Genomic DNA, 26,142 nt, shown 5'->3' on the forward strand with positions numbered 1-26,142 from the left:
TTTATAATTCCTGGTAAATTTTTTTTTCAAAATATCATTTAGCGTAACGAAACCTTTTGGGTGTAATTTCTATGATGACAAGTATTGCTCAAATTTATGTGAAAGAACGAGTTGGCTTCGGATTATGTTTCCAAAGTATTTTGATGTTATTTCTGGGATTATGTTTCGGGGGCATCTACGGTGGTCCAACAAATAAGTGATCTATCGTTGACCATTATTTGTGAGCCTTTAGATTAATGTCATCTCGTAAGTCGTACCTTGCATCCTCCCTATGAGATTATGTATGATTCATTTTTATGTAGGTCACATTAAGTATGAGTCATTTTTAGTAACCAACAAATATGTAGGTCACGGTAAGGAGTTATAAGAATAGTTGAATGGTAAAAGGAGAAGAGATAAGAAAAAATAATGGGTTTAATTTAAAAATTAATAATGAATAATTATTGATAAAAAAACATTAAGTATGAGTATTTTTTATTTGGTAAGTTTCATTTCCAAATTATTAGAATTCATATGAATTTCAATCACTTGAGTGTTGTTGGCAATTATCTTCTAAATTTTGGAAACAGAAGGAATAGTTTTAAAAACTGGACTTTGGTTTGCCCAACTTGTTTGAATAAAGAACAAGCAACGCAAGTGATCGATCAGTCGGGAAAATCCTCAAAATTAACGCAGAGAGAATGCGCTGAGCTTATGGCAATGAAAACCTTGAGCAAAGAGCCTCACTAATCACTATATTTTCTGATATGAGTGCAATGTAAAAGTATTAAAAAAGTGGTGTTGGTGGTAAAGCAGAAAGAGAGGAAGTGGAATGGTGTTAAAATAGACAAGTGGAAAAGTTTTTTTAAAATAAAAAAATGTTATTTTTAATGTTTATATGCATCTTGATACTTTGGATCTCCTCCAATTTTAGCTTTATAAATGATTGTTATCTGAAAATGGATGAATTTTCAAGCAATACTTGTGAAAATTAATCTTTAGTGCTTAACAATGTTAGATTGCTATCTATGCCTTCTCTCTTCCCCTACCTTACTTCTCGATCTCCATGGACTACCAGCCATCAACATCATCTACCAATTGTGGTCAACCGTTGTAGTAACCATCATGCCTCCACTATCACACATGGGCTCCATACCCACGTGGCCACGTTCCACTTTGTTCTCTTAAATCCTCGTGGTATTTTCCCCTTTCACTTTGGTAAACACGTGATTGTAATTTGTGAACTGTTAAGTTATATTTTTATATTTCCTTTATTTAACTCCCCACTTCCTCACTTTTTGAAGCACCGATGGAGAAATGTATCTTTTATCCATAAACATATTTTTGTCAAATAATACATATTTTGATTGTAACATCAGAAAAATGTAAAACAAAAAGCTAAGTACATCGTCAAGATAGATTACTTTTGAAAAAAAACTGAGCTCGTTTGTTTTAACCATTTTTAATGAAAAAAAAGCACTTTTAAAAATTAAGTATATTTGCTTAGTTGTTGAAAAAATCATAATTTTAATTTTTTGAATAGTTTAAAAACAAAGCTCCAGTTATAAAAACCTTTTAACTATGATTTTTTTATACTTTTAACCAAACAAATAATTCATTTAAAATCAAGTCATTTTTTTATATAATCTTAAATCATTTTTCTTGTAAATACAAATAATTATATGTCAATTGATCTAGTAAATTGAAGTCATCAATAAATTATACTGCATTTAACACATAACAGAAGAATAAAGAGTTTTAATTTTAATGTATTGAATCTGAGTGAGAATAATTTATTATTTTACTGTCAATCATTACTTACGAGTAAAATTAATCTCACCCAGGAAAAAAACTAACTAAACTTTATTATCAATATTGGTTCTATAAATTTTTGTACTTTCTGAAAAAAAAAAATATGAGAGTGTTCTTTAAAACGATTCAACGAAGCAAAAAATCCATTTCCAAAACGACGAGTCGTGGCATGTGGTTCAGACCATCATCACCTTCACCATCACAAGATATGAAACTGAAAGGGGGCGGCTTTGGTCGCTGATAGTGATATGATATATTATTATACCTTTGACTGATCTACTGTTATTCATCCTCTTTGTGAAATTTCTGAATTGTGTTGATGATGGCTTCTTCTTCTTTGGTTGTTGTTGGCTCTCTCCATCTTACTTCACAGAATGGTTACAAAGTGTGGGAAGATCCTTCTTTCATCAAGTGGAGGAAAAGGGACCCTCATGTTACCTTGCATTGCCATGAATCTCTTGAAGGTCTAACACACCCTTTTTTCTTTTTCCGATTTTTCTTCACTGCGAGAGATTCTATGCTAAAATGGGATTAATTTCGTATTTGGGTCTGTTAGATAAGTGGATGCTGATTGGTTATATTCTAAAAGTTCATTTTTCTAGATACCCTTTGCAAAAAAAATTGCCTTTGTAAAAGGTATTATTCCATTCATGAGAGTCTACTGAATGAAATGATTTAAGAGAATGAAGTGAGGATGTGAGTATTCTAAAATTCAAGTTTTTTAGAGGCTATTTGAAAGAGAATTGCCCTAAAAATTTATTCTATTCATAAAACTTATTATCTATTCAATCTTTTTTACTGGAGTGTTCATAAATGCTTTCAAGATGTCGATTGAATACAATAATTTAAGAAAACTAAGTGTGGATTATTGGCCTCATATAATTGTTGTTATAAACTAATCATTAATCAATGGTTCAATGCACAGGAAATAAGTTCAAATCAGTGACTGTAGCTTTCTGGGATGGATGTTTACTGAGAGTAAAATTGTGAAATAAGTCTATGGATTTAAATTTTTTTGCATTTCCTTAAATTTGTTTGTTATATATTATAAATTATGAACAATCTGGAATTTTGTGATGTGTAGGATCTCTTAAATATTGGTATCAACGCAATAAAGTGGATTTTTTGGCTTCCCAGTCAGCTGTTTGGAATGATGATGCTGTTCAGGGGTCTCTTGACTGTGCTGCATTTTGGGTCAAAGATTTGCCTTTTGTCAAGTCCTTGTCTGGATATTGGAAATTTTTCATTGCTGACAGTCCCAACAATGTCCCTACTTATTTTTATGAAAGTGAGTTCCAGGATTCAGGGTGGAAAACTTTGCCAGGTAGGTGTGATTCGTCAGGGTGTTACATTTATGTTTAAGTGCATATATTTTATTTGCAAAACAGATTTGCATTCAGCGTGTAATTTTTTCCTCACTGTGTCTGCTATAATTTCTGCACCCTGTTCTCTAAAATTTGCTTTGCTGTAGTGTAGGGTCTGTTGTTGTGGTGAAATGCTGCTTTGTATTTGAATTGATTTTTCATTTTTCACATTTTCTGTTCTTAGCTAGCTATTGCTGATATTATTATCAATGTTTACTTATTTTCCCTCAAAATTGGACAGTTCCTTCGAATTGGCAGTTACATGGATTTGACACTCCTATATATACGAACGTGGTGTATCCATTTCCACTAGATCCTCCTTTCATTCCTGTGGAAAATCCTACTGGCTGTTACAGAACGTACTTCCACATTCCTAAAGAATGGGAGGGTATGACTTACTAAATTTCCTAACAGTGTTATTTTATTTTTCTTTTGTGGATCAACATGCACTAATGAGGAATTCGGTGTTTTCATTCCTTTGTTATCATTCAGTTCTGTATTTGTACTTCAGACATAATTACAATGCATTTTACAATGAGTTTGGTGGAACACACACACTCACTCTCACTTCCTCTCTTTTCCTTTTTTTTTTGGTATCCTATTTTGTGGATATGCTGTTTGTTGTTATATTCCTGTTGGTTTTAAGTCTCTGTCAGTACTTTCTGTTTTCTAGTCTAAAATACTTAATTCTTTGGAACATTGATTGGTTTTTGGTAGGTAGAAGAGTTTTGTTGCATTTTGAAGCAGTTGATTCTGCCTTTTGTGCATGGATAAATGGGCATCCTGTTGGATATAGGTATCTCCCTCTCCCTCTCTCTCTGGTATGCAGATCACTGGCTCATAAACATATATACATAATTGCTGGTTAGTATTTGTTCTTTTGTATTTTCAACTCAAGTGAATATGATTTGGGGGGGGGGGGGGGGCGCATAGAGAAAATAGATGAGATAATGTTCACTGCAATGCTTGATGGGAGGAAGGAATGTTGTGAAATGGATGAAAAATTGGTAACGATGGTCTTCGGCAATGAAAAAAATTTTACTTGCTGTCCAATCATTTGAGGATATTTACCATCTTGTCCCTTCTAGTGCAAGTCCCATGTCAAACATAGCAGTGGGGCATCTGGTCCTCAGTATGGTTATGCTAAAATGAAAGGGCTTATGTTATTTTATTTTGGTGGATATGGCATGAAGCGTCTTATTTTATAATATTTATGAAGAACAAAGATAAAATGAACGAAGCTTTGACTTTAATCAACTCTTGGTTCTATTTTGCAATGACAGCCAAGACAGCAGACTACCTGCAGAGTTTGAAATTACCGATTTTTGCCATCCCTGTGGTTCAGACCTTAAGAATGTTTTAGCCGTTCAAGTGTTTAGATGGTGTGATGGTTCTTACCTTGAAGACCAGGACCAATGGAGGTTATCTGGTATCCACCGTGATGTTCTTCTTATGGCAAAGCCGGAGGTTAGTTTTCTCCAAATTTCTCCTCACCTACTATTGCTTTATATTGTTTACGAGAAGCATTCTTATTAGAGTTATGTTAGTGCGCATCATAAAAGGTCAAAACAGAAGTTGTTAATGTTTACAATAATCGAAGTGTGATTCTTTCATTTTCTAATAACATTATTATGAGGTTATATAATGTTTTGTAGAAGAAACTGGGAGCTAGATTGGATCCTAACTAAATGCACCTAATTTATGATTAAAATAAAATGTCCTAGAAAATCCAACTTTGATAATTATTTAGATGTATCTTTATATCTAGTTTTTGTTTTGAATATAGAATGTCCAAGTTTTCAGCTGTTTCGCTATTTTTTTCCCCTGCTGATGCTAATATCTTTCAAAATATTGGTATGCAGGTATTTATTACTGACTACTTTTTCAAATCAAACCTTGCCGAAGATTTTTCTTGCGCAGAGATAATGGTAAGCATAAATATTTTGTTAAATTATGCTCTTTAAATTTAATGTCATAATTCTGTTAGGTATCTGTTACAAGTCTTGCTTGTGGAAGATTTTACCGAAATCCATTTATTTTTCATAAATATTTTGTTAAATTATGCTCATTAAATCTAATGTCATAATTCTGTTAGGTATCTGTTACAAGTCTTGCTTGTGGAAGATTTTACCGAAATCCATTTATTTTTAAGTCTCTATTGTTTTGTTGTTTTGATTTTTAAATTTAATGTCATAATTCTGTTAGGTATCTGTTACAAGTCTTGCTTGTGGAAGATTTTACCGAAATCCATTTATTTTTCATAAATATTTTGTTAAATTATGCTCATTAAATCTAAGGTCATAATTCTGTTAGGTATCTGTTACAAGTCTTGCTTGTGGAAGATTTTACCGAAATCCATTTATTTTTAAGTCTCTATTGTTTTGTTGTTTTGATTTTTGTAAAAGTGTATGTAATTACCCAAATTTATAAATGAATTGACTTTCCCTATATTTTCACAATAAATTTCACCTTTGTTTCCTTTATTCTACCATAATTGCCCCATCATGTCATTGTTGTTATAAAAACACTGATATTTTTATCCACATGTTATCGTTATTTGGGACATATTATCAATCTCATGCATATATAATCCAGGTTGAAGTAAAAATAGATAGATTACAAGAGACATCCAAGGATAATGTTCTCACAAACTACTCTATAGAAGCTACATTGTTTGATTCTGGAAGCTGGTACACCTCTGACGGGAATCTTGATCTCCTTTCATCTAACGTGGCAGACATAAAGCTCCAATCATCAAGTGCACCAGCACAACCATTAGGGTTTCATGGCTATGTTCTTACAGGGAAACTGAAATCGCCAAAGCTTTGGTCCGCAGAAAAAGTGAGAAATTTCAGTCATATTTTTTCGTGTGTTTGGGTGGATTTTATTCATTGATTAGCAAACTAATGATTACATTACTATTGAAAAATAATATCGAAGTAGTTAGAGATTTTTGTTTAATGCTTACTCCACAACTGAAACCTGCAAATGTCTCCTGAGTTTCTTGTCTTATTACCTCCTTCCCATGCAATTTTTCATCTATGACATTTTGTTTCCATAGTCATTGAGTGATAGGCGGATAAGTTTTTTTTACCAGAGTTTCTTAAACTCGTATGGAAAGGTTAAAGACCTGTATCTTGATGATGATTTATCAATTATTTTAGTTTTTATGTGATTAGAAGTATATTGACATATTTGGAGTTTCTTAAAGCTTCATATGACCATTTTTTTGTTAATTTTCTTTTACCTATTTTGTTTTTCATGTATCTTTTTTGTTTGCATTTATAACAGCCATACCTCTATACCCTAGTTGTTGTCCTGAAAGATAGATCTGGCCGCATTGTTGACTGTGAATCATGTCCAGTAGGGTTTAGAAAAGTATCTAAAGCCCACAAACAACTGCTTGTTAATGGACACGCAGTTGTAATAAGAGGTGTGAACAGGCATGAACATCATCCACAAGTGGGGAAGGCAAACATAGAATCCTGCATGATCAAGGTACTGCTAATCTTTTTTTCCTCTTCAATAAAAAATTGTTAGTTTATGATGGCCAAATGCTATTTGTTTTTTTAAGACACTAATAATTGCTGTGCTTACAGGATTTGGTCTTAATGAAGCAAAACAATATTAATGCTGTGAGGAACAGCCATTATCCCCAACATCCACGTTGGTATGAGCTATGTGATTTGTTTGGCATGTACATGATAGATGAAGCCAATATTGAGACACATCATTTTGACTATTCTAAACATCTCAAGCATCCCACTATGGAACCAAAGTGGGCAACTTCAATGCTGGATCGTGTGATCGGCATGGTTGAGAGAGATAAAAATCACACATGTATTATCTCCTGGTCTTTAGGGAATGAATCTGGATTTGGAACAAATCATTTTGCTTTAGCTGGTAGGCATTGCACTTTGGTTCACTTACCAATTGATGGCGTATGCATATTTGAAGTAACTTTTTTATTGACTCTGCTATTACATTTGTTTGAAAAATTGCTTTCTAATATTTTTTTCTTTTCTCCATTTTGTCAATGCATCAGGTTGGATTCGGGGAAGAGATTCATCTCGGGTATTGCATTATGAAGGAGGTGGATCCAGGACTCCGTGCACTGATATTGTGTGTCCTATGTATATGCGTGTTTGGGACATGGTGAAAATAGCCAATGATCCAACTGAAACACGTCCTCTGATACTGTGCGAGTATGATTTTGTAGTTTTACATCAACAACATAATATGACTTCTACTGTTCCCTGTTGTTTACAGTGATAGATAATTATATAATTTTTTTATTTGTTATGTCCAACCCAAATGGCAGGTATTCACATGCAATGGGAAACAGTAATGGGAATCTACATATATATTGGGAAGCAATTGACAACACTTTTGGACTCCAAGGAGGCTTTATTTGGGATTGGGTTGATCAAGTGAGTGGTTTTTGAATATCGTAACCAATCAATGAATGATCAACTTCACTTTATGTTGTCTGAATTCTCTCAATTTTACACTTTGCTTGGATGTAGGCCTTGGTGAAAGTTTATGAAGATGGTACCAAGCATTGGGCATATGGAGGTGAATTTGGGGATGTTCCCAATGACTTGAATTTCTGTTTGAATGGCCTCACATTTCCTGATCGAACTCCTCATCCTGTTTTACATGGTAAACTGATAGATTGGCTCATTTTTTCCCACACCACCTTCTAGGAGTCACAAATCACAATGCATTCTTTGTCTGTTTGCATCATTAGTCATGACTGTCTTCTGTTTCAGAGGTTAAGTACTTATACCAACCAATCAAGGTGGCTTTAAAGGAAGGAAAATTGGAGGTACTCAGTTTATCTGGAGTTTTTGTTTCTCTAGTCTAATTTTACTTGATTATTTATTTTAGTTTTTTATTTTGCAGATAAAAAATACTCATTTTTTTCAAACAACAGAAGGATTGGAGTTCAGCTGGTCTATTTCTGCAGATGGATACAACCTTGGATCTGGTCTTTTGGGCCTTGTCCCTATAAAGCCCCAGAGTAGTCATGCTGTTGATTGGCAATCAGGTCCATGGTATTCCCTATGGGCTTCAACAGATGAAGAAGAACTATTCCTGACTATAACAGCTAAACTTTTGAACTCCACACGCTGGGTTGAAGCTGGTCATATTGTTTCATCTGCTCAAGTTCAATTGCCTACCAGGAGAAACATTGCACCTCATGTAACTTTTTACCATATTTATTCATTTTAGAACTGAGACATATGTCTCTTTAGGGTTAAGTAATGAGGTTTAGTAATTTATAGTATATGCTGATATTGCTTTAATTGAAGTTTTCTATTTTATGAATGATTGTTGTGTTCAGGTTATTGATATTAATGGTGGCACTCTGGTTGCTGAAACACTAGGAGATACAATCGTAGTCAAACAGCAAGATGCTTGGGATTTGACTTTGAATACTAAAACAGGTTTAGTTGAAAGCTGGAAGGTAAATCTGAACTTTTAACTTATTATTGCCCATTGAATGTTTGATTATATTGGAATTTTTCTTGTCTCTTTAAAATGAAAACAATTGCAGTTCATTTAGATGTAGAATACTGGACAAATGTGTTAAAATGGTAATACCTGACTTCATGTTATATAATGAAGAATGTCTTGAATTTATTTATTTTCAATACTAATGCCTTTTTAAACCCTCTGATAGGAGCCCAAGTGTTTGCTATGAAACACAGCTTATTTATCCAAGGTTCAAGGTTTTGATATTAGATATATGATAGAAACTGGTTTAACACTGAAAGTCTATGAAAAAAATCAGAGCAAATGTCCAATTGCAGTGGTAACAGTGAAAAACACAACAGTGACTAGGAAATGTAAAGTGAAAGGAAAAGATAGAAAATCAGAGTTGCAATAAACAGATTCTGACCTTGGCCTAAGCCTCCCCAATCAATTCCCAAAATTTTCATGCCTTCTCACTACTTTCCCTCCTTATTCATATTTCTTGAGGGAGTGTTAGTTTCATTGTATAATATTGCATTCCTGTGAATCACATTCCTATGTCTAGGAATATTATTCCCATGAACATGTTTGGTTGCCATTTAATAATTTCAGATAAAAATAAATTTAGTTGATTAAAAACTGAAAAGAAAGTGAGACAAATGTGAAATAATGAAGTGGAGAGGGGTAGTTAATGTAGAAAATAACTTTCATTCCTGTGGGAATCTAAGATACCCACCTTCCACCATGGGAATGTGAAGCAAGGTAAATATGAAGATTTTGTTTTCCTGGGAATCAATAGTTCCTGGGAATGTTTTTCTAAAAATTGTACCAAACATGGGAATATGACAATACCTTGAAACAAGCGCCCAAGTTAATAAATATTTGAAGGGCGGAAACCCGTCATAATTTTGGGAATTTTTATATGTTTATTTTTTTAAGTTCCCTCTTCAATGAAGTTTCATGATGTCTCTTTTCAAATTTTTGTATGACTTTTTGACTTGATTAAACATTGGTATTAATGTAATGCTAGGTTAAAGGAGTGCATGTTATGAAAAAGGGCATCCTCCCATGTTTCTGGCGAGCTCCTATCGATAATGACAAAGGAGGAGGTTCAGCCAGTTATTTGTCCAGGTGGAAAGCAGCTGGAATGGACTGCCTCCACTTTATTACTGAGAGCTGTTCTGTGCAAAATATTACGGAGAACTCAGTTAGAATATTGGTGGTTTTTCTTGGTGTTACCAAGGGCGAGGATGGTTCTCTCTCCAACCAAGACAAGTCAAAGGTTTTATTTACAACAGAAATGGCATATACAATTTATGCTTCTGGGGATGTCATTATAGAATGTAATGTGAAACCAAACCCTGATCTTCCTCCTTTGCCACGTGTGGGAATCGAGTTAAATGTGGAAAAGTCTTTGGATCAAGTAACTTGGTATGGAAGAGGACCATTTGAGTGTTATCCAGATAGAAAAGCTGCAGCCCTGGTTGCAGTCTATGAACATAATGTTAGTGAGTTGCATGTTCCTTATATTGTTCCGGGGGAATCTTCAGGTAGGGCAGATGTTAGATGGGCAACATTCAGAAACAAAGATGCTTTTGGAATATATGCTTCTAAGTATGGTAGCTCTCCACCCATGCAAATGAGTGCAAGTTACTACAGCACCTCGGAACTTGACCGTGCGACACACAATGAAGAGCTCATTGAAGGAGATAGCATTGAGGTATTTATAAGTTGCTTCTATATTTCTGCATATGTTCCTTCCAGATCAAAGTTAGGGATGTGTAACTTTGCTGCCCTGATTTCTGGGTCCAATTGTAGTCTCCCTAAGATTAGTTCTCAAAATTGTTTATAAGTGCTGACTTTTTTTGCAGCTATATGCAGTGTATGTTCATTCAGTTTGCTGCATTAAAGTACATTGTGGTAGTGTTCTGTTCTTTGTGACATGAATTACTTCATACAAATTTATTCATGAGCAATTAGGTGATTTGACTGTTACCTGGTATGGTCATATGCAAATAAGTTTTATGAGATGGCAATGTGGCCATATTTTGATATATTATCCCAAGTTTCATAGAAATTATTAACTAACTAGGGTTTTTAGTCCTAGTAAATAGGACAATGTTTGTTTTTAGTGCTCAAAAGTAAGTCATCTCATTTTAGTCACTCGTTTATGAAATATGTCAAATGTAGTCCTCGTCTGTCCTGCACAAAAAATTGTCTTCTTTTAATCCCTTGTTTATGGAAATAAGGACCACATATGACGCATTTCCATAAATGAAAGACTAAAAAAAAACAATTTAATTTTTAGGGACTAAGAGCAAACATTGTCCTATTTACAAGAAGTAAAAATATATTTAGCCCAAATTATTTTTTTTTTCATATTAATTATGCAATTTATCATCTTTAATGTCTTATCTCTTATGGCATTGCAGATTCATCTAGATCACAAGCACATGGGATTGGGTGGAGATGATAGTTGGTCGCCATGTGTCCACGAACAGTATTTGATTCCTCCTGTGCCATACTCATTCTCTGTTAGGCTGTGCCCAGTAAATCCAGCCACTTCTGGTCATGACATCTACAAATCCCAGTTTCAAAACTCTTGATTTCTTGGATCACATGACTTGTTCTATTCAAGAATAAACATCTTGTAGAAGACCGAAGACCGAAGACCAAAGACTGGTGTGCTTACTAAGGACTACAAAGAAACTTGGAAGCTATTGGTGTAAAGATCCCATGCAATCATTTTGGTTGGAAGCTTGATTTAATAATGTGGAAGGTGAATAATCTTATTGTACAAATTTGTTCCATTACCCAAGGAACCAAGCAGACAATTTCACAACTTGTTTAATAAATGTGCTGTAACTGTGATATGAATAATTTACTGTTCTTATTTGAAGATCAAGGGCAATGAAATGAACAAAAAATAATCCTCGATTGTGTAAGTTTGTTCGGGCTCCTTTGAATTTGCTTGTGTGGCATTTATGTAAGAAATTGTTATAAATTCAGTATTTCATAAACATTAATTAAAATTATTATTTTTATCAACAAATATTTATTGTTAGCTTTTTGTTAACGGATGGAATTGAACCCACAACATTAATTAAAATCATGTCTATAGGATTTAAATAATAATAATATCACAGCATATTTTAGGACAACTATATTTCATAATTGTCAAAGTATGGTCTTACAACTTAATAATGAGTTGTATAGAGAGTGGGTTAATTTGATGTTAAATCTTAATTCCAGAGATTTAAGACACAATTTGTGCTCTCAAAGTCTCTTTAAATGATAATAAATCTTTCTTAAGAAAAAGTCTTACTTAGATTTGTTATTTTTGTACAAGCTTTGTTACACAACATTGTTCTACATAAATTCGTTGTGTGTTGCAGCGTATTGCCTGAAAAATCGCTCAAAATTTCAGAGCTCTATGAACTACGAAGTGATTGGAACAGGCACTAGGCAGTACGTGGCGGGATAGAGAAAAAAAAAACCCGTACCATGAGTACTCTTCTGAATCCGTCAATAGATAATACTTGAGTTGACTGGATATGGGTTCCAGTTTGGATTTTCTCCGATAACCAAAAGTCGGATACGAATATAAGATTACTAGATCCGCCTTGACCCCAAACCCGAACCCGCCCCGCCACTTAAAATTTTTAGAATTTTTGCATAATTTAATCAAAAGACCTAGAATTTTTATTACTTGTTAATTTTATTTTAGAATTTTTACATAATTTAATATTTTTTTCTTAACAATTTTTGTAAACACATGCACTATAATAAATTTATTGACATATAAATAGTTAAAAATAAATGTTTAACAATCAATTTATTTTTTCTAAAATCAAATTTTTAATATTTTCTTTACAAAAAAAAATATTTTTCTAATTTGAATCGGGTATAGGATGGGATCGGATACGGAAATGAGATAGTAAATTTTAACCCGTCGGATATCGGATACGGATATGGGACATGTTGAGAAGTCGGAGTCAGGGATTGGAGAGACAATACCCATGTCTAATAGAGTCGGTGGGATGGAATGAACAAATCTCACTTGTTAAGGTTAAAAATGACAATTCGACCATTAACATATTAATGTCCATCGAGAATACTCATGACAAAATCAATATGCGTGCTTCCTTATTTTTTTAAACCTTTTGGGGATTTTTTTTCCTTTTTTAGTTTCACAGAACTTCAAGCTACTCTTCTCCAATCACCATAAAACACAACTCTTTTTTTCTACTACTGCACTGACTTGAAACAATGAAGATATAGTTCTACGTATACTACATATTCGTCAACAATAACATGCACAGCATTTTTTCATTAGGTGAGGTTGGTTATGTAAATCAAACCTTCCCATTCAGTTTTGTCATAAATTAAGCTTCCAATAATTCAGTTTTAATGGTTTCTATTAGAGCCACCTTTTTTTCCTAATAGCTTATAATACCCTCAATTACCAAACTGCTACATTCAAGCACAACAAGACAACACATAGGAAATAGCAGATGCACACTAACTAGAAGTTGATGCATGAATAACCAATAACCATACTGCACACAACTAATAAGGATTATCATTCATGTAATAAACATAACAATCTAAGAATTAAAATAACTTACAAAAATCCCTCCAAATTCAACATTTTGAGAAGTATAGAAAATCATCCATGAAGCAGGCAGTACACATCCTTCCTCACATCTCACCAAGTCCTGAATTTTCTATTTTCTCAAATGCACCAGAAAACCCTGCCACTTTAAGTTAATTTCACTAACGGAAAGTTTACACTACATTCATAGACATGATTTGCCTAGCAAGACCAGGATCTTGTTGTAGCAGTTCTCTCAAATTGGTTTCCACCTCTGCCATCTGTTTTTCCAAGTATTCTTTTGAGCTCTGTTCAAAGCCATATAATAAGAACTTATTTTCGCTCAAAAGATTATGGAAAGTCATATTTACTGCTTTAGAAATTTAGCTAAGATAGTTATATTTGTTTCAATCAACAGATTTAACTTTTTTTGTTTCACCTTTAGAAAATTTGAAATGAAATGAGTATAAAAATGATGGAAGAATACAAGTTTTCAGACAAATGAAGGAAGGACATATACCTGTAATGCAGTAATTGAAGCTTCACCATCCTTAAACTTGGTCTCCTGTTCATTCATTAATGTTGCCTTGGTCTCCAATACAAACCTGGCCATTATGTTAAGAGCATGTTAAAGTATGCAATTTATATTTTCTGAACAGCCCATAAATCAAGCTTTTTGTGTACTCTATTTAGTAGTATGTTCAAAAAGGTAACCAGGACTCACATTCTTCCTGCAAAATAAAATAAATGGACTCATCATTTTTCTGTAGAAAACTAGGGCATCACTAAATACAAATAGCAATACAATTATTCATATTTGTAGGGTTGTTTAAAGAATAGCAGCATAACACAGGCTCATGATTTTGCTTACATACCAATGGATTTGTAAACATTCGTATCATCAGGAACTTGCTTCAGCTCCTCCATGGTCAGAAAAGCACGCTTTTTTTCTGCTTCTTTGGAACGCATCTGGGTTTGCACCTGCATGTGCCAAGGGAGATCATATAAACTCCAAGAGTCTCAGGCAACCCCTAACAAGCATATAGATATAACTCCCATATGCAAAATACCAAAGTCAAGGTTTACATTCTTTTCTCCCATTTCTAAATAAATAAAATTACATATTTTCTTTCAGAACTCAAATGTAAGTATTCTCAGTCAGAGTTGATAGCAGTGCAAGGCCAGCACGCGCACAAGTCATACCACTTAAAACACAGTACTGTATTATCAGTCATAGCAAAATAAATGCATCAAATCATTAATTAAATCTTAATATATTAATCATAGCAATAGTGTGCAACTGTGCATCAAATCACTCTTTTTTCAACATAACAGCTTCTTCACAACCATTCCAAGAACATCAATTAAATCCTCCAAAACATCAAGAATGGAGCCAGGAAATACATGTTGGAAAAACACCATCAATATATACATGAAACTAAATGCAATCCGATTCCATTAGGATCCATCCCAACTCAGCCTCTGATCAAACTTTAAAAGGAAATTCCTTTGGTACCTTTTTCTTTTACAAAGATACCTCTAGCCTAACCTTACTAATTACTAGTAGTAGCCACAAGTTAATCCAAATATGAAAAGAAAAAAAAAACTTTATAAATTTACGAGTAAATATTACATTCACTGACAGTGTAAAGAGTTTTTACACCGCCAAACAATCAGCAGAGGTCAAGTATGTTAATTTTGTTGAATAATTACCATAAAAGCCATCCTTAGCGTGATTTCTGATAAGTGGACAGTGTAAAAACCTTTTTACACAGTCAGTGCATAGATTTTAAACTCAATTTATACTTTCTACTATTTGCTTAAGGTACTGTTTTCCTTCAATCAAATTCAATTATTTAGCTAGGTTCAACCAAATTCAAATAATAATTAGAAATCAAGAGAGCTTACGATTACGACAAACCTGTTTTATTTTTCCAGTAGTATCGATCATGCGACTTTGAATTTCAAGGAAAGCCTGCATTTGTGGATAAAAAAAAATGGTTACTGCAATTGGAAGAAGATATATAAAAATTTCGAATATGGAGACAGAACGAAACAGAGATAGTGCGGCTACAGTTCTGTTAGCTTCGTCTGCCATCTCAATCGATCAATGCTAGGAGATGATCCTACAAAGTGCAAACTGCAACTCTCAAAAACCCTAACGAGATTGGATCCGGGAACGGGAGAAGAAGACCAAGAAAAATAAGCACTTTGAGTCAAACGCACCGTTTCGTGGTCAAATTGGCGCTTAGGTTTTGTTTATTCTAAGGCTTAATTAACTTTTTAATCAATCCCTAAATAATTTTATAAAAAAAGTTGTCCCTAAATGATTTGCCACTACTAAAAATAATTTATGCAGTTAATGTTTCTTTTTAATTGATGAAATGTAAATACGGTTCATTGTAAAATAATTAAAATATTATATTATTAAAAAGTAAAAGAAAAAATGAAGAAAGTTATTATTAAATCCTAATGCTTCAAGCATCATCCATAAACTTACAACAATCATCTCATAAAGAGATATATAATAGAACAATAATTCATCTTTCATCTTCCTCCTCTACCAATCATGTGGCCATTAAGTATATAACTCAAAACTTGATAGAGATTATTAATAATAAAACCTATTTGTAATAATAAAAAATTATTTAAAGACCAAATATTTTTTTAAAAAAAGTTTAAGGATAAAAAATTTAAAACTCACTTAGTTTGAGGACTAAAATCTTAATTAATCATTTTTTTAAGTATATTTTTATTTATTTATTTTTTATTTTTTTATTCGTAAGAATAAAAATGTGCTTAGGTTTTTTCTATCATAATTGTTTAAAAATAAATTTAAAATTCTTGGTTTTTATTTTACTAAATTTTCATTAAATATTAAATATGAATGATGATAATATTTTTTCTTGATATAAACACCTTTTTTCATCGTCAAACATAATTCTATCATTTAAAAAAATATATTAATTGAAATAAATTATTCAGTAAAAAAATGAAATAAATTATTTAAATCAAAATACATTGTCTTTGATAATATTCTTAAAATTTAATTTATCTAACCAAGATAAATATTTTCAATTTAGTAAAATGTATCAAGACTCAAATTTAAATCAGACTTAAAGTAAATTCTTATTAATAATAATTGAAATGAATAAAAATTATAAAATTATTAAAATTATAGAGTATTAAATAATTTTGTATTAATTTAAGATTTTGCAAAAGCATAATTTATTTGATAATTTTTTTAATCTAATGGTTGATTTTGTGATAAACTTATTTAGTGTTAAATGATCTAATGTAATAGTTGATATAAGTTGTTCAGTGTAATTTAATTTTTCTTCTATACATATAAAAAATAACTTATTAATATAATTATTCAATTAAAATATCATAAAAACAAGTTAAGTCAACAAAATTTATTCTATCTAACATTTTTTTTAATCATCCAAATAATACGATATAATCTCATTTTATTTCTCCTTTTCGTTAATTTTCAATCTCTGTTATGTGATTTAAACACATAACTTTCTTTAAAAAAAACACATAACTATTCTTTACAATAACTATTTTATTCGAATTAGAAACACCCACAACAACATGATAATGTAAATTTTACCTCTTAGTCTTTAAATTTAAAAACCATCATTTTTAATACTATACAAATACTTTTGGATTCTTTTTAGTCTTTATCATTATAAAATTACAAGGATTAAAACAATTTTTGTGTAGCAGTATAAATCAAAAGGGATATGAAATGAATATAATGTTAGAAACTTATGACTGCTAGTAATAAAAACCAGAGGTAATAATCTTAACAATATAAACTATCGTTTTATTGTCATTCTAATCACGATTTTCATATATGATCAATTTATTAACTTTTGGTTTATAAGTTTTATTTATCATGATTTCATATTAATTAATTTATATAAAAAATAAACTCTTACTTTAAAGCTCAATCCAACAAGTGAGATTTAAAATAAATTTTAAGAAAAATATTTTATTTTAAAGAAAAACTATATATTGAATCTTTTTGTCAACATACAAGATCTTTTTTACTTTTTCTAATAAATATAACTTTTAGTACAAATAACTTTTAAATTCTAGATACATACTCAATTTTTATTTTAAATTTTTAATAAATTATTTTATTGTTCTAATTATATTAAAAAATTTGTTTCCTCTTTATAAAGATGCTGATAATAAAAATTTAAAATAAAACTTTTAATACATGAGATTCAGGATAACGAAAATATTTATGGCGACTCAAAATAAAATAGGATATTGATGAGAATCTCAATGATAAGTCTAACTTTTATAATATTTATTTTGGAATTTATAGCTAAGATAATAATAGTATAGCTTAAAGTCACTGGTATCAATGTGTAACGGTGAGAGGCAGTTGTGAGCAGGTGGACAGTGAGTGAGGAGATAGAAAGAGAAAAGCGTGGTTTTGTTTCCAATTCTAATGGACTTTGTTGTTCTCCTTCACATATTTGTCTTTGCTCCAATCCTTTTCTGCATCACTTTTCTGTCTCTGCCTCTTCCCAGCCCAACATGTATGTAATGAACTCTCTCTTCTCTTCTCTTCTCTTTCTCACACAACACAACTATCAAACACCTTCCTTTCAACATCCTGCTGTTCTACCTTGTACCCACGTTGCTCATTTTGAATGCTCACATACTCTTAGCTCCATTCTCATGCAATTTTTTACTTTTTCTTTTGTACTGCAGATAAAAACATTACAATAATTATTATGGAAACAACTATTAATGTCAATTTTTAAGACTAAAGTTAATTTTGATAAGGACAAAACTTGCATACTGTTCTATAAGTACTGTATGTGTTGTTGTCCAATTATAATCAGAGTTTTATGTCGAGATAAAACTCTAATTCTAATTGAAGAACAGCACTTACAGAATTGAGAATTGTATGTAAGTCTTGTCATTTTGATAACTCTGTGTGTCATGACTTCTGGTTTTTAAAATTTGTTGTATTTTTTATACTATGGTTGTCATGGTGTAGAGTTAGATGGTTCTGTAAACATTGGAATTCAGTTAAGTATGTGACTTTTTGTTTTAATTTTTTTTTTCTTTTTCAGATTTTTTGGCTTGGAAGTCACAGTTGTCTCAGCCAGTGGCTGATTTGGTTTTGAGGAATGGGGTGATATATACCAGTGATGATTCTCTCCCATTTGCAGATTCCATGGCAGTGGCCAATGGGAGGGTTCTTTGTGTCGGAAACCGTTCATTTGTCCAGGTTATACTTGTTGTGTTGCTAAATTCACTTCCCCATTTGGTGAATAAACAAAAGAAAGAAGAGCAATTTTATTGGACTTTGATTTTTATGCACTGTCAGTGGAAATTTTTGTTATATTACCAACCAATTAGAAATCGTCTTAGATGCTACATTTAAAGTAGTTTTTGTAAAAGTCAACAAACTTACTATAATATGTGATTGAATGACATTGTAAAAATCTTTACAACATCGATAGATTCTAATTTAATTCATTCTATTGAAGCCTGTTGTTGTTGTTGCTTTTATATGTGGCCTTCAGTTGCTAAATGGGTCTGACCCAGATGTGCTTTTCAACTTTTATGTAGGAATTCGAAGGATATGGAACTCAAGTTTTGGATCTTAGAGGGAAGGTTGTGGTTCCTGGGTTCATTGATTCCCATGTGCATTTCATTGATGGTGGATTGCAGGTTAAGTGCATGTCCCAGTTTTCTGAATGTTTCTTTTCTTTTGTCCCATTTCTTTATTAAGTGCTTGAGTCTGTTTATTACCTAGTTTTTGTGAAATGATCATATGGGACTGTCTGATAGTAAGAAGATTCTTGTAATCTCTAACATTTGATTCTTGAAGGCATTTATGCAAAACTACTAGTCTATCAATCAAGTGCGGTTCAGAAGTATGCACAAGTTGCATTGCTTATGATGAATTTTGGTTGTCCATAGATTAGGATGCTTGAATCATTTGAATATGAACCTAATTTTGATTTTACTGTCTGAGAAATCCGTTTTGTTTGTGAATCTACAATGTGTTCCCTGTTTTAAAATCCTATTGTAGTTACAGATGATGCAGGTGAAGCTGAGAGGTGTTAATAAAAAGGAAGAATTTATCAGAAGGATCAAAGATGCAGCACAAAGTAAGTCTTGAACTTTTGCATGCTTTTTTCCTAGTTTTGAGTGCCTGCTCAAATGCAAACTGTGTTATACTTTTCAAATTTGATTGAGGTTCCAAATCTAAAATTATCATCTAAATATTCTGTTGATGCAACTAAAACAAACTTGATGATAGTTGTGGTTATGCTTCTATGTGTCATAAAGTATATATTTGATTCCATTAATTCTTAGTTTGAATCCATCAAATATATTAATCGCATTTTTTCTTTTCCTCTGGTAGTAGATTCATTAAAGTTGGCTGCTTTTACCTCTTGTTTTTTTAAGATGAAACTACTCAATGAGCTTTCAGAAAATATTGTCATTCTTTCTCTGAGTAATAATATGCTGGAATAGAAGGCTTAAAGGCTTGTCGTTAAATCCACGCAAATATGTTCATCAAATGGGAAATATAACATAGAACAATTTTCAAAGTGTGCCTCTGATTTTGGAATTATATTATATCTGTCGTTTGCTCTTTTTGTATATTTTCAACATTAGGCACAAAACAAGGTTCCTGGATTTTGGGTGGTGGATGGAACAATGATCTATGGGGAGGAGATCTTCCAGCTGCCTCTTGGATCAATGATGTTACTCCTAATAATCCTGTGAGCCCTTTACTTATGTTCTTTCCCTTTTGAAAATCTTCATTCGCAGCAATATAATCTTATTTAATGTATATGAGCAGGTTTGGCTGTCAAGAGTGGACGGCCACATGGGCTTGGCTAACTCAGTGGCACTTACGTTGGCTGGGATTACAAATTTAACAGATGATCCAAGAGGGGGAACTATATTGAGGACTGCCAATGGAGGTAATACTCTATGATTTTTGTAATTAAAGGATTTTGATCATTCTGGTGGTTTCATTTTTGTGTAGATACAGTGATGAAGTGAATTTCTAAAGAATATAAGACTGAGTATTAGACCATCGTAAAATAATATGGGATTATCCTTTTTGCATATCCTACTCTTTAACCATTTTTCATTGTGAACTTGTAAATTTCGAAAGTCAATAACTTGAACTACTAAATTTTTAGTTTCTGCATTTTTATGATGATTTTCTTGATGCTATATTGTGAGTTTTTACTTTTTAGTTTCCTTGACGTGGTATCAAAGCCTCTATGACTAAGAGTCATGAATTTAATTCTTGCCATCCCCATTATTCTAAAGAGTTATGATATTCGTACACCACATTTTGGGGTGTATTGGGGTGGAAATAAGAGAGAGATAAGAAGAAGATGGAAAAGACAGAGATAGAAAGTAATGAATGTGATAGGCAATGTGATAACAAAGGAATAGAGAGTATTATTTTGGTTTTAACCTTCCGGTTCATCAGGGGAAAGGAGCTCTGACTAATCCGGAATTCGGCCAGGAGGTAAGTAAAGCATGACCAAGAATTGTTTTCGCCAAGGATGGGTAGTACTTGAACGATTCAACCTTAACTTCAGCACATTAGTCACTTGTGTCCAATCACTTAATTTGAATAGAGACAGTATGAGAAGTATTTTCCTATTCTAAATGAAGTTGAAATTCAACTCAAGGTAAAACAGTCTTGTGCATTGTCCATGCTTCAAATTCAAAGCCCAAAGGGCTTTTGCACGAGGTATTTGAGAGAGTGTTGGTCTCAGCTGTATCAATTCTATAATAGTGAAAAAAAAATACAATTACATCCTTTTATTCCAGAAATCAATATAACAGAATACAGTATCAAATCCACGATATGATATGCTTGAAAACAGAAAATAGGAAACTAGTGATAAAAAGGATTTAAAGATATTCAACAATATTTAACAAAATAAAACCATTCATGAGCCTCTACCTAATAGCTCAAGCTTTTAGGAGCGTCCTTAACAAGCATATTAGCATGTCTTATTGCCATTCCATGTCAACCTTTGTTGACATTTCTAGTGGCATTTTCCTTACCATTACCATGTTATTACTCACATGTTTGTCAGTCTACTTCATGTGTTTTCCAATGTGGATTTCATGTTGTTATGTTATTGTCAATATATGAATTTATTCCAACAGTGGAAAATGCTACTGCTAATTTCCTTTCAATATTCTTTTCGGTTATGTATTATTTAAACTGATACAGTGTAACTAATTTTAATTATCATGCAGAACCTACTGGAGTATTAATTGATTCAGCGAGGACACTTGTTACGTCCCAGATTCCAGAGGATTCAGTAGATGATAGAAGGGAGGCATTGCATAGAGCAAGCAATCTTGCCCTAACAAGGGGGGTGACAACGGTTGTTGATATGGGAAGATATTATCCTGGGTTTTCAACCGAACTTTCTTGGGATGATTTTTCAGGTTTGATCTATAAGTTTGAGTTATTTTTATAGCTCATAATGTGATTCATTTTTGTTTTGGTGTTTTCTATTTTTTTTTTGTTATACCATTTTTTCCCCTTTTATTTTGTATATCAACTGAATGCCAACTTAGTCATTAGAGGAAGATTGTTTAAATCTCCAAAGAACTCATACCAAGCAGTTTCTGCTGTACAGTATATTGAACTATATTTGAAGAAACCCACGTAAACCATTCAAATGCAACATAAAGTAATGGATTTATAACTATGAGACTAGAGGGTTTACCTTATTCCATTGCATAACTTCATTTGTTAATATCTTGAGTTGATCTAAATTATATTATTTAATATTTTGAATTCATTAAGAAAAAGGGAGTAGGAAAATATACATCTGATTGATGCAAAATTAAACCCAAGGTCCAATGATAATTCCTTTGGAAATTTGAATTGTGATGTTTTCTCTGATTTTATGAGATTTGTGAAAAACCTTATTCTTGGGTTTAGTTGACTATTCATTTGATTGTTTATTGTTTTTTTTTTTTTTGGATTGCACAGATGTTTATCAATGGGCTAATTCTATGTCAAAAATGAAAATTAGAGTGTGTTTATTCTTTTCAATGGAGACATGGTCACGTTTGGTGGTATGATTCCTTTCTGACTTATGATTTATGGAATGTTTAGTATATTATCACTCTTCCTCATTTCTTAGAGCTTATTTTTATGTGTTCCTTCTTTTCTATCTTTCTGCCATTTTTGTAAGTGAAATTCTTCACTTTAATAAGGAGTACTTTCATCATATACCTAGCTGATGCGTGATCTTAATAGTTCTCTCTCTCTCTCTCTCTCTCTCTATATATATATATATATATATATATACACACACACACACATATACATACATACACGTGTGTGTTTGGTATTGCATTAATAGTTGTTGTAAACTCTATTTTAAAAAGGTGTTGGAATATATTTATTTTCTGTCCAGTAAATTTTAACATTTGTCTCCTTAAGTCACATTTTTCCACCTTAGGGTGTGATTAACAGAGTCGGACATGCCTTGAGCGAATGGATTTATATAGGTGGTGTCAAAGCTTTCGCTGATGGGTCTTTAGGTTCTAATAGTGCGTTGCTTTATGAGGTGAGACCAGACATTCAAATTTTACATATAAATTACCTGTTAATAAAAAATTTCAAAATCTATTTATTTGTCCATTTTCTATCCTTTTTTTAATGAACATGGGTTGGAGGTGACAAGGAGCTCCTAAGGTTATAGGGACAGAAATTTAGCTCCTAGTTTGACTATGCACATCGAATCATGTAGTTGTGATGGGATTAACCAATAACCATGGTATTTCAAATTTTGTAGCCATATGTTGATGATCCTGACAATTATGGTCTACAAGTGACTGAGCTTGAAGCTCTTCTCAACATGACCACAGAGTCAGATTTAAATGGTCTACAGGTGACTTTTTCTTTTGGTATTGATTACCAAACTTTTGTGTTTATATAACATTTCAGTTACCAGCTGGCTGCCTTTCTGGTGATTCATTTCAGGTTGCTATTCATGCTATAGGGGACAAAGCAAATGACCTTATCTTGGACATGTATGGTTTAGTAGCTTCTACAAATGGAATGAGAGACCGACGATTCAGGGTAACATTTTTGCATAAACATAAAAAGCTTCAATAATTTTCTATTAATGATGGCAAAATTTTGCTTCAGTGATATTTGTTCTAATATAATCATTGTGAATCAAGTTAACAAGGAACTTCAACTCTGCTTTCAGATTGAGCATGCCCAGCAGTTGGCAGCTGGAACCCCAGGTCGATTTGGAAAACAACGGGTTGTTGCTTCCATGCAGGTTACTTATGATCATTATCTTGAGTGTCTTTTTTATTACTATATAATCTCAGAGACCTATATGGAAAAAGATATGAAATGTTTTTTTAACAGAGAAGAATATATTGCTGAATGAATTCCACAATTCCAAGAGCAATGCTTCTACAAAGGTTCACACTATTGTCCACAGCAGAAAAGCAGAAATTAATTTTTCCTCTCCCACTATATAAGCATGACTTGTTAATTGATCTCCCATAACTAATTCCTATTCTTCCCCCTTGTATTTCCCTTGTTATGAGTTTTCCAAACCCGTGGCCCATGATTGAGTTGGACTGGACCAACTTAACCATGGGGCCTGCCTGACAATAAATGAACTGGTACTAGAACAATCACTAGAATGGCTGGTATGTGCAATTAAAATGAGAGGGTTTGTCGCATGTCAGATCAATCCAGCAACTAAGATTTCCTTTTACAATGATTCTCTATTTGAAACATGAATTATCTAATCTTGGTGCCTCTTTTATCTAAATTCAAGTGTATTGCGAATCCCAAGAACATAAAGATAAATGCAAATGAAATCATAAAATAGAGTTTTACTTTCCACTCTGAAAGTTAGTATTGTTTATATTAATACAATTAGCCGTTTCCAAAAAAAATACTTTCCACTCTAAAGGTTAGTATTGCTCATATGAACATATTATTTACTTGCTAATCTCAAGAACATATACTTTCTAAATTCTAAATGTACTAGTGCATTTGGCACTTAAAGGTTCATTTCCTACAGCTTTGTGGCAAAAAGAATTGCTGATTCTAGCAACCAATAATCATGTATATTCAGTTGCATCGTGAAAGTGCTTTTTCCAAAAAAGTTTTGTCACTGTTATGAAATCTCTTCTCTTCACTACTTTGTGCCCCAAACTTGCCAGCAGCTCTCTTCTTCCTTCAATTTGTATCATTATTGTTCTTACCTAAAATGTGACTTAATAATGAACCCTTCCCTATTATATGTTTTGACAGTATAAACAATGCCCCTCACTAGATTTGTAATAATTTCTTACTACCAATCGTCAACAGCCGGATCAATTGTTGGATGATGCAGACTCTACTAGCAAAAAGCTTGGCAAGGATAGGGCTGAAAAGGAATCATATTTGTTTCGGTCACTCTTAAATAACAATGCATTAGTGGCATTTGGTTCTGACTGGCCAGTAAGTATGTAGCATTTACTAGTACTCATCACCTTGCTTCATATTCTGTAACACTAGTTAAGAGGTACTTTGCACAACATCATGTCTCTCTTTTACAGGTGGTAGATATCAATCCCTTAAGTGGTATTAAGACAGCAATGAAAAGGAGGCCCCCCAACTGGCAAAGTGCATGGATTCCATCTGAATGCATTTCATTAGATGATGCTATAAAAGCGTAAGCAACATTAAAGAGCTCTTTTTATATCTTGTCTGCTTGTGTGATGAGAGCCACTTTAGGTGGATTAGTGAGTGGAAATTTTTTGCATGTGGTGAAAAGAAAACCATTTTGGGTGTTGTTGGTTTGTCAAACTTAGAAAATTAGTCAAAATATCATATAGCATATCATGATGTAGTACTAATGGCCTGCTCAATATTCATCTTTACTAAAGAAAAAATGGAATTGAGACAGACATGAGCCCAAGTTTTTAGGAATATAACAATAACATCCAATAGATATGGTCTGTTGGATTACATACTTAACTTTATATTCATTTGCATCTCAGAAGAGAAGTTCCTTAGTGCTCATGCCCATCTGAATTTAGTAGGTAGGACCATTAAATGTATGGCTTTTAAATAGTGGATAGACCACTTATCTTCTGTGCTTTGTACTTTTCAGACATTTTCATTCAGTGTTGTATTGTTCTTTTTGTGTTTTCTGCTGATAGTAATTACATGGTACATGCACAAGTGCACAACTTCTTCATATGATAATTTTAGTAAGTGTATTGCTGTATGTAATCCTTTATCTGCTTGAGTGGAGCACTTTCCTTATATGATCATATTCCAATTTCCAGTTTATATGCACGATTTTCTTTTACTGTTCTTACATGATACTAAAACTCTCTGTTACCTTGACAGTTACACCATTTCTGCTGCTCGTGCAAGCTTCCTTGACAAAGATCTTGGATCCTTATCTCCAGGGAAACTGGCAGATTTTGTCATATTGTCCACTGATTCATGGAAAGACTTTGCTGAAGATGCATCTGCAAATGTTGAGGAAACATATGTTTCTGGTGTGAGAGCATATCCTTGAAGCTTTTCCATTTTCAGTTAGGTAATAAATTTTTGGTTAAATTATAAAATTCTTCAAAAATGTTTTTATTTTATTCCTTATATGAAAAAAAGCTCTAGATTTTAGTTGATATGTGAAAAAAAATGTTTACGAATTAGTCTTTGCTGTTTGTCAATATTATAGTAGTGTTAGATTAGGATGTAGGGAATAAAATGTTGGTTTTTTAATTCTAAATACACATGTAAAAGATGGTTTTAGTAGCAGTTTTCAGTACGGACGAACTCAATTGCTAATCTTTGATCCATAGGATCCATTCGGTAGATTGAAATAAAATTGAGTGAAA

At 32.5% G+C, this 26,142-nt stretch overlaps 3 protein-coding genes across 4 annotated transcripts; 2 read left to right on the forward strand and 1 right to left on the reverse strand.

Moving 5' to 3' along the window:
- Nucleotides 1-1,918: 1,918 nt before the first annotated feature.
- LOC114373226 (beta-galactosidase) lies at nt 1,919-11,579 on the forward strand. The gene is made up of 17 exons (XM_028330743.1): nt 1,919-2,255; nt 2,876-3,115; nt 3,397-3,543; nt 3,873-3,951; nt 4,439-4,622; nt 5,018-5,083; nt 5,751-5,996; nt 6,447-6,653; nt 6,755-7,058; nt 7,201-7,360; nt 7,477-7,585; nt 7,682-7,817; nt 7,928-7,983; nt 8,061-8,360; nt 8,503-8,625; nt 9,664-10,353; nt 11,066-11,579. The coding sequence occupies exons 1-17, from the start codon at nt 2,111-2,113 to the stop codon at nt 11,237-11,239; spliced, it is 3,366 nt and encodes a 1,121-aa protein (XP_028186544.1). The 5' UTR covers nt 1,919-2,110; the 3' UTR covers nt 11,240-11,579.
- Nucleotides 11,580-13,155: 1,576 nt separating this feature from the next.
- Nucleotides 13,156-15,463, reverse strand: LOC114374557 (prefoldin subunit 1-like). The gene is made up of 6 exons (XM_028332219.1): nt 15,302-15,463; nt 15,149-15,202; nt 14,103-14,208; nt 13,952-13,958; nt 13,748-13,832; nt 13,156-13,535 (listed from the first exon to the last, which is right to left on the reverse strand). Exons 1-6 carry the CDS (start codon nt 15,323-15,325, stop codon nt 13,422-13,424), a joined length of 390 nt encoding a protein of 129 aa, XP_028188020.1. The 5' UTR covers nt 15,326-15,463; the 3' UTR covers nt 13,156-13,421.
- A 2,144-nt stretch (nt 15,464-17,607) lies between these two features.
- On the forward strand, nt 17,608-26,142 carry LOC114374064 (protein LONG AFTER FAR-RED 3). Of its 2 annotated transcripts, none has more exons than XR_003658517.1 (15): nt 17,608-17,786; nt 18,330-18,487; nt 18,832-18,933; nt 19,304-19,376; nt 19,891-19,997; nt 20,078-20,201; nt 21,511-21,705; nt 22,259-22,344; nt 22,734-22,841; nt 23,070-23,165; nt 23,258-23,356; nt 23,490-23,564; nt 24,617-24,752; nt 24,847-24,962; nt 25,646-25,784. XR_003658517.1 is itself a non-coding variant. In XM_028331658.1 (15 exons), exons 1-15 carry the CDS (start codon nt 17,696-17,698, stop codon nt 25,818-25,820), a joined length of 1,737 nt encoding a protein of 578 aa, XP_028187459.1. In that variant the 5' UTR covers nt 17,608-17,695; the 3' UTR covers nt 25,821-26,142. The 2 variants fall into 2 exon arrangements, 1 of the variants encoding a protein (XP_028187459.1); XM_028331658.1 differs by having other exon boundaries at nt 24,617-24,748; nt 25,646-26,142.

The sequence above is a fragment of the Glycine soja genome, chromosome 11 (genome assembly GCF_004193775.1).
Source record: "Glycine soja cultivar W05 chromosome 11, ASM419377v2, whole genome shotgun sequence".
Classification (NCBI taxonomy): domain Eukaryota; kingdom Viridiplantae; phylum Streptophyta; class Magnoliopsida; order Fabales; family Fabaceae; genus Glycine; species Glycine soja.

What these genes read in the sequence shown, in the direction of transcription:
- LOC114373226 (XM_028330743.1), top strand. Translation starts at nt 2,111, where the DNA reads ATGATGGCTTCTTCTTCTTTGGTTGTTGTTGGCTCTCTCCATCTTACT. An exon ending in GGGCATCCTGTTGGATATAG is followed by an intron (nt 3,952 to 4,438) that starts GTATCTCCCTCT and finishes TTGCAATGACAG; the next exon opens with CCAAGACAGCAGACTACCTG. An exon ending in TCCTCATCCTGTTTTACATG is followed by an intron (nt 7,818 to 7,927) that starts GTAAACTGATAG and finishes CTTCTGTTTCAG; the next exon opens with AGGTTAAGTACTTATACCAA.
- LOC114374557 (XM_028332219.1), bottom strand. Translation starts at nt 15,325, where the DNA reads ATGGCAGACGAAGCTAACAGAACT. An exon ending in CAGACGAAGCTAACAGAACT is followed by an intron (nt 15,203 to 15,301) that starts GTAGCCGCACTA and finishes CCACAAATGCAG; the next exon opens with GCTTTCCTTGAAATTCAAAG. An exon ending in CTACTGGAAAAATAAAACAG is followed by an intron (nt 14,209 to 15,148) that starts GTTTGTCGTAAT and finishes TGGCACATGCAG; the next exon opens with GTGCAAACCCAGATGCGTTC.
- LOC114374064 (XM_028331658.1), top strand. Translation starts at nt 17,696, where the DNA reads ATGGACTTTGTTGTTCTCCTTCACATATTTGTCTTTGCTCCAATCCTT. An exon ending in GCCTCTTCCCAGCCCAACAT is followed by an intron (nt 17,787 to 18,329) that starts GTATGTAATGAA and finishes TTTCTTTTTCAG; the next exon opens with ATTTTTTGGCTTGGAAGTCA. An exon ending in ATGTTACTCCTAATAATCCT is followed by an intron (nt 19,998 to 20,077) that starts GTGAGCCCTTTA and finishes GTATATGAGCAG; the next exon opens with GTTTGGCTGTCAAGAGTGGA.